Raw genomic sequence first — 13,991 nt, 5'->3', positions numbered from 1 at the left:
ATTTTCCCACCAACAAGCTCAGGAACATTTATTTCCAGGTAATATAAATTCCTGGTAAAAAAAAAAAAAAAAAAAAAAAAAGGGGGAGGTGTTATTAGGGGGAGGTGTTATTATATATTGATGACACCCAAGGGCTCTCAAACATTGCAGTTAGCAGAAAATAATCCTTTAAAGTTAGAGGGGTTTTGTTCTTATATCATCCTCACAAAACATATCGGATAACGTTAAAACTATATAACCAATATTTGAATAAGTATGCTTTTAATTAGAGCAGTGCGATGTATTACCGTATTTCTCTGAGTACAAGTTCACCCCCCCCCCCCCCGTTTTTTACTTGAATTTGGGTGAATGTTACAAAAACGTGGTTATAAGTCTACCCCTGACTTTAGTGGTTGCATAAATCATGCCTGTCCAACTATAACACATGCTGTGTATTATTGAAATGATGAAATTACTGAACTTTCAGATGTATTACTTCATCGTATATCGAATAACAGACTGTTGCAGTTATGGCGGGGAGGGGGTGGGACAAGAAATGAGACAAGTGCGAGGCAATGTGCGCGTTGGTACAAATGCTGAAACGCATGCAACAATGAAATGACTTGAATTTCAATTCTTTAGTTTTTTGACACAGCTGAATATTAACGCCATAAAAATCCATCAGCGCAATCTGACAAACCCTTAGCTCCTCCCTCTTCCTCCGCTGTTTCTCCCACCACCTGCCGACATCCATGGCAGCTTGTTCAAGCACTTGTCTAAGGGCGTAAGGAGACAAGTCAAGCCGTATTTTCCTTTTCATAATACGTCAAAGTCCACCGAAAAAACTATCCACACTGGCAAATAGGCGATGCTTGACAAAAGTGCATTTTTGCGATGTTCTGTGCGAACGCTCTACATCGGATGCATACTATATCGAATTAGAAGTAGCGGTATGTATAATCATTTTAAGTCTTGTAAATGACATGATATTACTTATTTCACGTTCAAATTAATCTTATTCGAACTCAGTTATGTGGAATATTGGTCTGAGTTATGTGATTATAAAGTGACCCCCTTATCTGGGGGTTGAGGATGAGGAAATAAAAATCAACTTGTACTCTGAGTAATACGTTAAATCTATCTACGGCAAAAGAAAAGTTCTTCAAAAGTTTCTGCGGTGGAAAAGGAGCTACAGTTTTTAAATGTTAGGTGCCAGTTCAAAGTATTTAAAAAAAAAAAAAAAAACAAGCTATGAACTCTTAAGCTGTGAACTGAAAATAATTGCAAATCAAATAGCATCATCCAAATCATAAATCCGACCAAGAAAATACCATGATGCCTTCTTTCAAGAAAATAAATTATTTGTTAAATAATCCGTTTTGGTTAATATGTTTTGCTCAACAAATAATTCCATCAGTTATTTCTTCAGGATGTCAATGACTTAAATATAAATTTAAAATCTGAGGACATTTTTAAATAAGAAAAAAAAAAGTCACAAAATTGAACATTTCGCCGGTACCGTACTTTCATCTCGACTTTTACTGTTTTGTGGTGATCAAGCAAAAGGTTTCTGGAGACGTTACTGGATTTTTGGGTGAATGTCTCCTACATGATTCCCGTGAAAACAAATCCGCCCGGTACTGAGCAGCAGCAGCAGCAGCAGTGTCCAATCTCCACATTCAGAATCCAGGTTAGAGCAGTCGGACTTATGATGTCCTTTACGCTGATCAGAGGGCGGAGCAAACAATAAAGATTCACTTGAAAACTAGTAAGTGAGAGATGGGGAAAAAATGTTTTTTCTCTTCCTCCGACTTGCTACTCTGTGAAGAAAGTAAACAGTACACTGCAGATACAGGCAAATGACACGAGCCACGTTAACCCTTGTGCAGTATTTTGATCATTTAGTCATTTTCCACATCATTCTCACAATAATTTAGCAAAGGGATGGCTTAGTTTTAGTAGTGTGATAGCTTAGTGGTCATGCCTTGTTGAACTTTGAAAGGATGTCACCATCTGGGTGAAATTTCAGCTCCCTACTGTCTTCCCTCAATGCTTTTCCTTAGATGTGAATTGCCTTTGACGTAAAGATCAAAGGATTTGCCGAAATACAGCACAAGGATTAATCTTTTATCTCAGTATATGTCGCGGACCAAAGTAAAATGGGTAGTAGCGCTCGGGCCATAGTTTGGACACCCCTTAAGACGGTGTGTGCTGTTGTCGCTCCATCACTTGAACGCTGATGATGCGCTTCCCTGATCTTGGTTCCTTTGATCTTGTTTTATTCTTTCCAGCTTCCCTCACACGGCTGGCTCATCTTCATCGATGAAGCTGATGTCCTCTGAGGAAAGCCTCCCCTCCCCACCCGCCTCAGCCCGCCGTTCCTGCATCTCCATCTCCTGGGGCGCGCCGTGCCCCGGGCCGGTTTGTCGACAAAGGTGCGAGTTAGAGGCCCGAGCGGGGTGAAGGTCTCCGTATCTTCTGCTCGGTGAATCCAAAGACGAAGGCAGGGAAGAGATGCAGGGGAGAGTGGCGACGACGGGAGACGCCAGCGGGACAGACGGGGTCGGTCTTAGGTAACGGTCCCCGGGTGAAGATGCGAGAGACGGCGGGGCGGAAAAGTGAGGGGGCCATGGCAGGGGAGGCGTGTCCTGGGAGGGAGGCGGGGGGAGGAGGCTTCGGTGACTAACGCAACTGCCCTGCCGGGATTGGTGGCAGGAAGAAAGGGACGAAGTGGAGGAAAGGGACATGGAGAAGGAAAGGGACGGTGATGGAGTGCTGGACGCCAGAGGGGGGCGATCTTGTGGCGAGCACATAAACACACTGGAGGAAGCCAAGATGGGTGACCCCTCAAAAAGTCCTTCCTTTGGTGAGGGGAGATTGTTGCACGGGGGTGGTGAAAAATCAGGCCTTTGTGGTGAATGAGGAGTAGGGAGAAGGCATTGCGGCAGGTGCACGTCCTCCACGTCACCGTCGTCCAAAAGGGAATGGGTGTCCGGTCTCAGGAGCGAGCTCGGCGTGACGGGAGCGGGGGCCATCAAACCGACGCTCGCCGACAGCCGGCTGACGCTGCTGCTGGGAGGCGGGGTCAAATTTTGCTCGGCGGCCACTAAGAGGGGCTGCGGCGCTCTCTGAAGAAGGGGCTTCAGCAGGTGTGTCATTTCCTGAAGCTCCTGGCTGAGCTTAGATACTTGTCTGGAGAGGCTGTTCATCTGTGTGATGAAAGATAAGAGAAATAATTAGCTTATTAACCTCGTGTATGCTAAACGTTTACTATAATTGTATGAAACAAATCATACAGTTGAACCTTGGCTAATTTGTTCAATGCCAATTATGATAAGGTCTTTATCAGTGGTGTCAAAGGTACGGCCTGCGAGCCAGATCCGGCCTGCAATGAGATTTCATCTGGCCTACAAAATGATTTTGTGAAGCATTAGAAAAGACTAATAGGACGCTGTGAATAATCAGTAGGCAAAAAAATCGTACTTGCACGATGCCCAAAAGAGCACGACAACTTACAAAGAAAAGTAACCACTTGCAATTGTGCAAAATAGCTTGCTATTCGCTTATTCATGTTAGCATTAGCACCTAGCTTCATTGTGCAGGTAAAATCCTTCAATCGTCCCCAAGAGATTTACAATGGGCAGGGGTTGCCATCTGGACTATTAACGGACACTGGACTTTGGTTCGTATATGATTAATAATCTGTCTTGTATTTCAAATATTATTTTAAATTTACTTAATTTACAGCTCAGGCTTTAGCACACAGCGCTTCCATATTTGATGTGACTTTATAACTTCTTCATGATATTTGCACTTCTTCTGTCATGTATGTCATGACATGGTTCCACTCAGAATTCAAAATGACACACTACAAGACCATTTTATGCTGTTGATTTTTTTTTTTTTAACTTCACTGTACTCCTTGAAAAGAATTTTTATAACCACATAATTTCATTGAGGCACTTTCTTTCCACTGGATATTTGTGATTCATTGTATTGTATTTATTTATTTATTTTGATTTCATGTTATCTGTTTGAAACAAAATATGTATGATAAGAACAAATGGAAAATAGAAATAGAATAAAAATGTCATTGAATTTAATACACCTCATGGAAAAAATATTATATTGGGTTGGATAAGGGACCAAAAACAAAGAAATTGAATTAATTCGTCTAATCTCTATATACGACATCTCTGGCTTACATTTTTTTAGCCCAAAACGTGGATGGCAAGTTTTTTTTTTTAATCCCCTCTTTACGCCATTTTTTTCACCTTATATACACATAAACACATATATACACACACACGACCTGACTGGCTTGCATGACACAAATATAGATATAATTGACACTAATTGTTTTTGTTATATACCCTGTAACATGCCTGCACATTTAGTCCCAACATATTTGTAGACAATGGATGGATGGATATTTTCAACAAAACACCAACACAATACTGCAGAGTTAAATAGCAGTTCAAACTTGAAATCACTTTGACAGCAACTTCTTCTGTTTCCCTTTGTTTAATTGATAGATTATTTTAGTGAACATATAAACACATTGCCCATAATTTAAATATGTACACAATCATAAGTATATAAATACAATCATATATACTGCATACTGTGCATACTGGTATATCAAATTTACTGGTCACAAACATTTTAACAAGATTTTATTTTGCCTCCTGGTGGCGAGCACAAAAAAAAAAAAAACTACACACACAGATAAGCCAAACTAGAATATAAACCGCAGGGCTCAAATTATGAGGAAAAAGTCGTGGCTTATAAAGTAATTTATAAGGACAAATAAGGTCATTTCTTGTTGCCCTCTGAATGCTACACAGTCCTTAGCGCAGCAATTTATTGCTAATGTGTAAGGTAAGGAAGGCAGTGGTTCTCTGACTCCAAAAAGTTAAAGAACCCTTATAGAAGGCGTTGAAAATCCTGTTCAGGAATCCCAGTGAAGGATCATTGTGTTTACTTCATGAAATTTTGATGCAACAAATGACAACTTCAGCTCGAGACAGTAGTGAGGGTTCCAAAAAGTGATTGATGGATAACAAATGCTGTGATACTGCACCAACCGCCATGCCTCCTGAAAGCAAATCTATGGAGGGCGATATTTTTAATACATAATTCGTTTCAATTTTGGTCCTTGACAATATATTCATATGTAATTGGTTATGAGCAAATAAATGTTTAAGATCCTACTTTATCTAAGAATAAGTGTATGCACTTGTATTTATGTGCTGTCTAAATCACTTTGAGAGTGATTTATTCTTTGAAGCATCAATATTAAATATGCACACAGCAAAAACTCACATGAGTGGTCTTGCTGTAATAATCAGAATTTTTAAAAAGTGAAAATGTAATTAATTATTCAGGATGTAAATTTCTATAGAGTGGCAGCTCTGAATGTCTTTTTTTTTTCATTTTGATGCAGTTAACATCCCATGCCAGTGAAAACTGTCTATGGCAATGTGAGCAGCAATTTTTTTTAAAATAAAAACTAAAAAATGGAATCAAACTATTGATTCAAAACTAACTATATATCTATATAATACTAATAACATATATACATATATATATATATATATATATATATATATATATATATATATATATATATATATATATATATATATACTGTATATATATAATATATATATATATATATATATATATATATATATATATATATATATATATATATATATATATATATATATATATATATATATATATATATATATATATATATAAATAAAACTTTATATCGGGTAGCTTTAATGTTTCTAAATTACACTATGTTGAACAAACTGTTATGTATGCTGTTATAATGTCTGTTCAAAATAAACGAAAAGGAATAAAAAATTACGCTTTCTGGACTTGTTCTGGAATTGCCTGTTATGCCTAACTTGTCCTAAACCGGGAGCCCAAAACCGAGATATCGTTACACCTTGGCACTGACAAACTTGAAGGCGAACTACCAAATGACGGAAACTTTTTAAAGACGACTGACTGAGCCTGACGAAGCAGTAGATATTCGTCAATTTCGTCCGTCAATGTGATCGTCACCACCTGTGACTGTTTTTCACTCAGTCAAACTGTTAGAATAATTGTAGATATAGTGATTATACATTTGCTCCAAAATATTAATGCTTGCAATGAAGAAATGCTTTGCTGTGTGAATGATTGTGGTTTGGGTGATAATTATTATAGTGACTATGATTTTACCATAAAATATAAACTGCTGTGGTATGTTGGTGGTACGCTGTGAGAATGAGTGTTTGAGGGAAAAAAAAACCTGCCTTGGTATTGTTTTGTCTCAAGCAGAAGGAAGGCCACTCAAGCATGCCAGTTGGAGCGGTCCTGCAGCTGTGACTGTTGAGTTGAAACTGAGTAGCTGGAGGTCAAATGTTCTCACTACCACAAAGACTAAGTTCCTCACAATCATCTAAGAAAGACTAGATCTCCCAGAATCCCCCAGCAAAATGGCTGCTCATTAGACCACCTGGGCTGGAAAGGTGGCACAATCAGCAGCAGCAACATCAGCAAAAGAGTTACACGCAAGCTTCACCTAGGAGTTTTGCCCTGAAGACACCAATGGTTGGTGAACGTTCTTTGTTTTATGTTGCTTAATTTAGAGAAGATAGTTCCTGCGCTGCTTTGTTTTGTTGAATTAGCATCATACTGAATTTTGAGTTTGGTAGGTTTAAATGTTTGTTATAAGCTTTAGGCGACTGATTCGCTTGGTACATTTGTTATCCTGAAATATTTGATTTGTTTGACGCGGGCATTTCCGATGAATGACAGTTATTCTTTGATTTAATGATTGATTGAATTTATTTAACAAAAAAATGGGTAATTCTTTGATTATATTCCTAGAAACTGTTTGAAATGTGAAATGTCTTTGCTTCCTGTGCTTTTAAGGTTATCAACCTAATGATGATCCACGTGAAGCCAACAAATTTGTAAATTGAAAATAAAAGTTGGAAACGTGGAATCAAGAGTTGTCCCCGCGTGTCCCTTCGGAGTGAAATTAGGGTGGAACTTAACAGTGATTCTTATCGATGTCTCGCCACGCATAATATTTTATCAAAATCTCTCGCTACGTATAATATTGTATCATACATGCATTAGTTTCTCACCCACATGGTCACACATAGAAGGACAAGTACACAAGTTTCCCGCCATAGATTTGCATTTTTTCCTGCCCCTTGAGGGCCAGGACCTTCATGTAGATTGGGATCTCTGTATCAAATAAATGTGAGAGGGGTTCGGAGAAACTGGGAGAGCGCAGTAGAATTGTCTTTGGCCATTTCCTTCCCTTGTCTCCTTTTTTGTGTACAGTTTCTTACAAATGTCTGACAAATGAACCTAACACAAACCTTCCAAAATTCTGAGAAATTTATAAATTGCCACATAATATGGCATATAACATATTATAAGGATGAAAGTATAAATAAAGTCTAAAAAGGCAGCAAGCAAACATACCTACAGTACATGCACCTAGGAATAACTAGGTATAAATAGCTGAGTGCTGGAGCATTCGTATGCAGTAAGTAGTATTCTGTGAAAGTGTCTTTAATCTTCTGCAGTGAGCAAGACTTCCTTCTCATTGAGATAGCTCAGCATGGCTGGGAGCTATGGTTTCATTAACTCAAATGCGTACTACACACAAGCTTGCTCAATGCATTCTTTGTGCAAGGCCGTAGTAAAGTTTTAAAATCCCCGTCGAAAAGGCATTAACTGGTAAATTAAGCATAACAACTTGTAAATGTGACAGATGACATGAGCTCAAATGTAAATTTTATTTTATGTAACCGTCACTGTAAATGGCCTTTGAAAGAAGGACTCCAGAGGTTGAATGCTGTTTGAAACTTAATGATATTCCCGAGTGGGTGCTATTGTTTGTTGCTGTCTCGTGCCAGGGGAACCCATTAAACCGACGTACAGTGTACATGTTATTACATGCATGTAATAATGTAGCATTGTAGTGTGGGTTTAGGCATAGTCTAGGGCGGGAAATGTCTCCAGCTTGCCCTATCTTGTATATATGTCTAAGTTATTTCTTTCATTAAAATCAACGGTCTCTAAAACTCTGAGGAGATTTGTCACATCCTCCGGATTCGCGTTTGCGTTTAGCAATCATAAACCGGAGCTTTATGTCATCACTCTGCAACATCCTCTGTGACGTCATATGCACAAATGTCCATCACCTCGAACTGTGTTGGTTGTAACCATTCTCCCAAGGCTTACACACGAAGAGGGCAGAATTATCCAAATTTAACCCCGGGGTGTATGGCAGTGCTTCTCAAATAGTGGTGAAATTGTGAAAATGCGATAATAGCAAAAGTAACTACACTGCACATCTGTCCATTGTCCTTTTCTTATCGCGGGGGCAGCAGCTTCAGCAGGGAAGCCCAGACTTCTCTCTCCTCAGCCACTTTGTCTAGCTCCTCCAGGGGGATCCCCAGGCGTTCCCAGGCCAGCCGAGAGACAAAGTCTCTCCTTTGGGTCCTGGGTCTTCCCAGGGGCCTCCTCACGGTGGGACATGCCAGAAACACCTCAGGAGGGAGCTGTCCGGGAGTCATCCTAACCAGATGGCTGAACCACCTCAACTGGCTCCTCTCAACGCAGAGGTCCAGCGTCTCCACCTTGAGTCCCTCCCAGATGACCGAGCTTCTCACACTATCTCTAAGGGAGAGCCCGGACAACCTGCGGAGGGAACTCATTTCGGCTGCTTGTATCTGGGATCTCATTCTTTCGGTCACTACCCACAGGTCGAACAGGAATGTAGATCAACCGGTAAGTAGAGAGCTTTGCCTTTTGGCTCATCTATTTCTTCAACGCGGCAGAAGGATACAGAGGCCGCATTACAGCGAAGCAATGAAGGAAGTAATGAGGGAAATCCAGGAAGTGACGTTAACATTTGGGTGGTGGACAGACGATTGCAGAATGGGTGAACTTCCAAAAAAGACGGACCACCGACAACGAAAGATGGTCCACGTACTGAAAGGACTGTAAATTATGAACCAGCAAAAAATGTGACATGCCCACCTCTGTTTATTTTCCATTTTCTTTCATTCCGGTTCAAGTCTTTTAAGTTCCCTTAACGTGTATATACCATACCACATGGCACAAACAATGTTTAGCATTGACCTATAAAACCTCCCTAAGAAACTGCACTTACAACTGAAAAAAGTAATATAAGTCACATATCACTGTCGAAAGCCTTCAGTTGTTCAGTTCTAGTGTTCAGTTAAAAAAAACTATGACAAGTCCAACTCCTGGTTCAGTAATGAAATATTTACGAGTCTGGATATGGTGCTTTGAACATACGGAGTGCAGAGTCAACTTTTCACGTGCATTGCGGACTTGTCTTTTTTTTTTATGCATTGCCTCAGTGGAAAACACTCTTTTTTTATTATGAATGAAAAATCTGGTCCGGTTTCTGAATAATTTTTGCCTTTCCATCACATTGAAGAGCACACTCATGAATATACTCATTGATGATTAAATTATAAGGCTTCTTAGAGTTGCGTCATTCAACTGAAATGTTTTTGCCCAGTTGCTAGATGATGAAATACACACTTCACAAATTGGTTTGAAAGACTACAAACAATGCGTATTTCCTGATTGCACCTTCTAAGGGCCTATTAGTGGCTTGCTCGTGCTATGTGTTATATGAAAATAAAGTCTAATGATTGATCACCAACATAAACATGCATCAAAGCCTCACCTCCTCTGTCAACTTGTGCACACTCTGTTTGATCTCCAACGACTCTCGACTGCCTGCACACCAACACAGACATCCACATAAAAACTGTTAATAAGCTCTTAAAGACACAACCTGACTTGGGTAGATTTTTTGGAGGACAGTACCTGAATAAGGGGAAGGTGGGGCTGCAGGTGACAAGCTGGGACTGAACTCAAACTTCTGGGAGGACATGGAGTTGTTCTCCGTCTCAATGCCATCCACAAACCTAAGCAGAAAGTGCATGAGAGGGTTGCATAATTCCGCAGGTTCGTTGACATTGCATCAATCAACTGAGAATCTGTTGAATATTAGATTTGAAACAAAGTGTTTGTCATTTTTCACAACTATGTTGCGTATTCAAGTTGGAGAAAAATAACTTTCTTAGAGTGCTTCTGGTAGATGGAGGGCTCAGTGGGGTAACACCCACTCTGATAGGTTAAGGTTTTCTTAGAAAATGACTTTTTATTTATGAGTAGCTTTTACCCTTGTTCGATAAAAAAGAAAATTACCTAATCTTATGCGTCAAATCCTCGACTCAATGTTCAGAGTAGAACACTAGCCTTGGCTAGGTTCATTTTTTACCCAGTGGGGGGTTAGTTATTTTACACTTTATGGGTTACTTTTCACAGAGTACCTTTATCCCTTTCACTCCCGCTGCGACAATGTATGCCACAGCTTTTCAAAAAAAAAAGATTTTCAGCTGGTCATGTAGTGCTAGAGAAATAACATAGATGGGACAGGTCTATTAAATCTATTAGAATAATTGTATATAGGTCTTCCAATATTCGTTTTTTTTTTTGCAATAGGTGTATTGGTATATTAGTATGGGCGGATGTTTTCTGTTGTGGTTGTTTATGAAAGTGTGAGAAGGTGATGCGTCTCCAGCAGCTGTAAAAAAGAAACAGGCGCCGCGTCCCGATCAAAGGGCGGAACAGCATGGAGTCGCTCTTGATGTTCCTGGGAAAGAAGATAGCAGCATGGACCCGTAAACTGCATTCCCCATGTTCACAAAGTGATTGCTTGCATTGTTGCCAGACCTCTATCCCAACCCTTTAAGGGCAGCAATGGCTTTTGTAACAAGGGCCAACCTAAATGAATACATGAGGAGCAGACTAGATGTGCAGTTTGACCAGAAGGACATCTGAGAAGGTAAAGGTCCGCCCTCCTCGCAAGAAAAAAGCTAGTTGTCTTCCTTCCTGTTTGTTGTTTATTAAACATTCTAGGTTGCCTGAAAATGACATTAAAAATTAGGATTAATGATGTTGATTTTGAATACGTTGAAAAAAATAAGATGATTAGTCAAGACATTGCTCGCTGTATATAATACATGACTGATAGCGTGAAAGCACTTCAATTGCTCACTGATTGCGTTGCTGCAGTTATTGTCACAATGAATAAAAACAGTGCATTCATGATCATGACAAATATTGTAAAACAAAGCCAACATGTTTGTAACAAACTAATTTGTAAAATGATGACTATTGTATGTAAGATAGTGTGCTGGGTGAATGTTAAATAATGATTTTCTGTTTTCTTTTATTTTTTTAACGTGATGAAACTGATTAGCAATACACACAACGCAACATCTGCATGCAGTACAAGTTGCCATAGCAACCACCCTGACTCCTCAAATGCAGTGTGAGTAGTCGCTGCGAAGTGTGTATGACTGGTCATACAGAATACCGGTGAAACATATCTCCCATTACCTTAATTTTTTTTATTATAATTAGCCATACTAATTAATTGCAATAGCAGAGCAACTGCATTTATCAAATATTGTGTTTTTCTATTACTAGCTACACTTTTGGCCTCCTGGAACATTTTGAAAATGTACTACTGAAGTATGTACTAGGACACCCTTCAAACAAATGTTCAAACAGCTTTCCACAGAGCCGTGTTTACCTGGGGCTGAGCTCCGACGGCGCGCCTGCAAAGCTGACCACCGGTATCTGCAGCGTGACAGGGCGGGACTGCTCAGCAGGGGCGCGGAAGGGTCTGGGAGGCAACAAAGGGGAACGCAGTGGCGAGTTGAGCCCCCGGCTGAGGCGCAGAGGAGAACGGGGGGCGCGGGACACCAAGTTCTGCTCTTCGTCACCGCCTTCCTCATCCTCCCGGATGGAGGGCAGTTTCTTCACCAGGCCGCCGTTACTTTCCCAGTCGGTCTGACAAACATAAAAAAACAAACAAACAAAAAACAACAACAAAAAACCACAGAAATGATCAGACGTAATTTGGATTGGAAAAGCGACAATAATGGTAACAAATTGTAAGCGATCCTCAGTCGGTGCAAACACTGTCTGGGGTTCGCTCCAATGTTTCATATTTATGGCTGAAAGGTTTTTATTTCACGAAGGTTTACAGCAAAGTTGTTGTTGTTGTTGTTTTTTTTAACATACTGTACAAAGGTAAACATCAAGTAAGTAGGCCTACTTTGTTTTTACCACTAGGTGGAACACATGCTCCGCTTTACTTGTTTTCCCTCTCTCCTGCTGAGGAGCATAGTCAACATAGTTGAACGCCAGACACACTATCTGGTACACTTATTATAATTCTGCCTTTACAACGACAAGAATCTTTTCAAGTACAATAATTATGAATTGATTTTAATGTGGAACTGAACTACATCAGTGTACATTTAATGCGAATACAAAATAACAACAATAATTTATGTTTTGGTAGTATATTTATTATTTTTTTCCTTATTGAGTATTATGCCAAAATACTGTTGAAAAAATTCAAATGTAAAAAAAAAAAAATAATTATAATCTGTGGTGTCAAACATAGGGCTCTGCAAATGGGTCCTGTGAGATGATTTTATAATGTAAAGTAGAAAAAATAGCTATTTTTTTTTCAATATTTGAAAAACTTGAAATATTTTATGATTAATAGTAATGTTAATGTTTAATAGCGATGTTGCATTTGTACTATTTGAAATGTATGATAAATTTGAAGTTGCTGTTTTTAAGTTTTATAAACATATACCATGATTCTATTGGTCCAGCCTGCTTGGGAATAGATTTTCCTCCATGTGGCTCGCAAGCTTAAACGACTTTGACACCCCTGCTTTAAATGAATAATGTCAATAAATTATGTATAAAAAAAAATCATCAAACTGTAACATTGGTCTTACATCAGTGCATAATAATCATAAAATTCAAAGTACAGCATGTTAAAATAAATAAATAAATAAAAAAAAAACACTCATAAACCCTTTAAATTCATCATATTAGTTGTAGTTGACAATATAGGTGCAGTTCATTTGTTTGCCTTGAGATGGTGCTAGTGTATTGGCGGTGAGTGCAGAAACCTTTTTAGGTCATTAATTTGTACGTTTTTATTTGACATTTCCCACGATCTAGGTATCATTTACAAGTCCACAGGAGCATTTAAATTTTGATAATTTTGAGCATTTAAGTTTACTTAACAAACTCTGACTGTATGCCTTGTCTACTGATTTTCATTCATTGTTTTATTAGGAGCTGAGCTTGGTTTGCTTACGACTCAGGCACTCTATTTGTATGTTATAGGGGAGAAATTAAAGTTACAATGATTAAAATCAAAATCCTACCCAATATACCAACCTTTAACCTCAGATATCAGTTAATGACTCAGTTATCTGTTAGCGAGGCTAGTAAGTCGTCCCCTTGTTCTCATCCATGATCTTATTCTTTCAATCAGTATTTAAAAGCTGCTGGGTGTCAGCGTGAATGCCAACTGGGAAATTAAGTTTCACCCCAAGGCTCAAGCTAGGCTAATTAGCGTATCTTAATTGACTTCCGTCTTCATCTTTTTTTGTTGGATTTGTTTTCTTAGATGCTTCATTTAACATAACAGATGTGGCCCAGGCAAAAGTACGTGTTGTGTGTCATTTCAGGTTAATAGCCGCTGCACTTTTACGTTATTTACAGCAGAATAATATTTACAGCCCTCAATCACAGCACAAATACTTGTTTAAAAACTGCAAAATTAGCAAGGATGAACTATACAAACACACACACACACACGTTCACACCCACGCAGGCACGTGTGCACACACACAGATATATGAGTAACACAAATATTTTTACTTGTTTAGTGTCGCCCAAGTGTTTTGTATTGCTCAGAAAAACAGTGCTCAAAGCAATACTAGGGTACAGGATTCATTCATTCATTTAGTCGCAATGACATTTTTTAGAACAATAAGTTATAGTAAAACAAAAAAGCTGACGCAATTACTAATAATGACGATGTATCATATCTCATCAAG

At 39.0% G+C, this 13,991-nt stretch overlaps 1 protein-coding gene across 1 annotated transcript in view; it reads right to left on the bottom strand.

The window, feature by feature from the left end:
• Positions 1-2,276: 2,276 nt before the first annotated feature.
• The window catches only part of LOC148424068 (voltage-gated delayed rectifier potassium channel KCNH8-like), a 122,670-nt gene continuing 110,955 nt past the window's right edge, over positions 2,277-13,991 (bottom strand). The window contains exons 12-15 of the mRNA XM_088414928.1: positions 11,648-11,907; positions 9,871-9,971; positions 9,728-9,780; positions 2,277-3,188 (exon numbers count right to left, since the gene is read on the bottom strand). Coding sequence (XP_088271054.1) covers positions 2,277-3,188; positions 9,728-9,780; positions 9,871-9,971; positions 11,648-11,907 — 1,326 coding nt within the window. The remainder of the gene's footprint in view (positions 3,189-9,727; positions 9,781-9,870; positions 9,972-11,647; positions 11,908-13,991) is intronic.

This window comes from Hippichthys cyanospilos, chromosome 5 (assembly GCF_059441005.1).
Source record: "Hippichthys cyanospilos isolate Australia breed blue-spotted pipefish chromosome 5, RoL_Hcya_1.0, whole genome shotgun sequence".
Lineage (NCBI taxonomy): Eukaryota > Metazoa > Chordata > Actinopteri > Syngnathiformes > Syngnathidae > Hippichthys > Hippichthys cyanospilos.
Note: the sequence above shows the minus strand (reverse complement) of the source record. Positions and strands in the feature narration are given on the sequence as shown.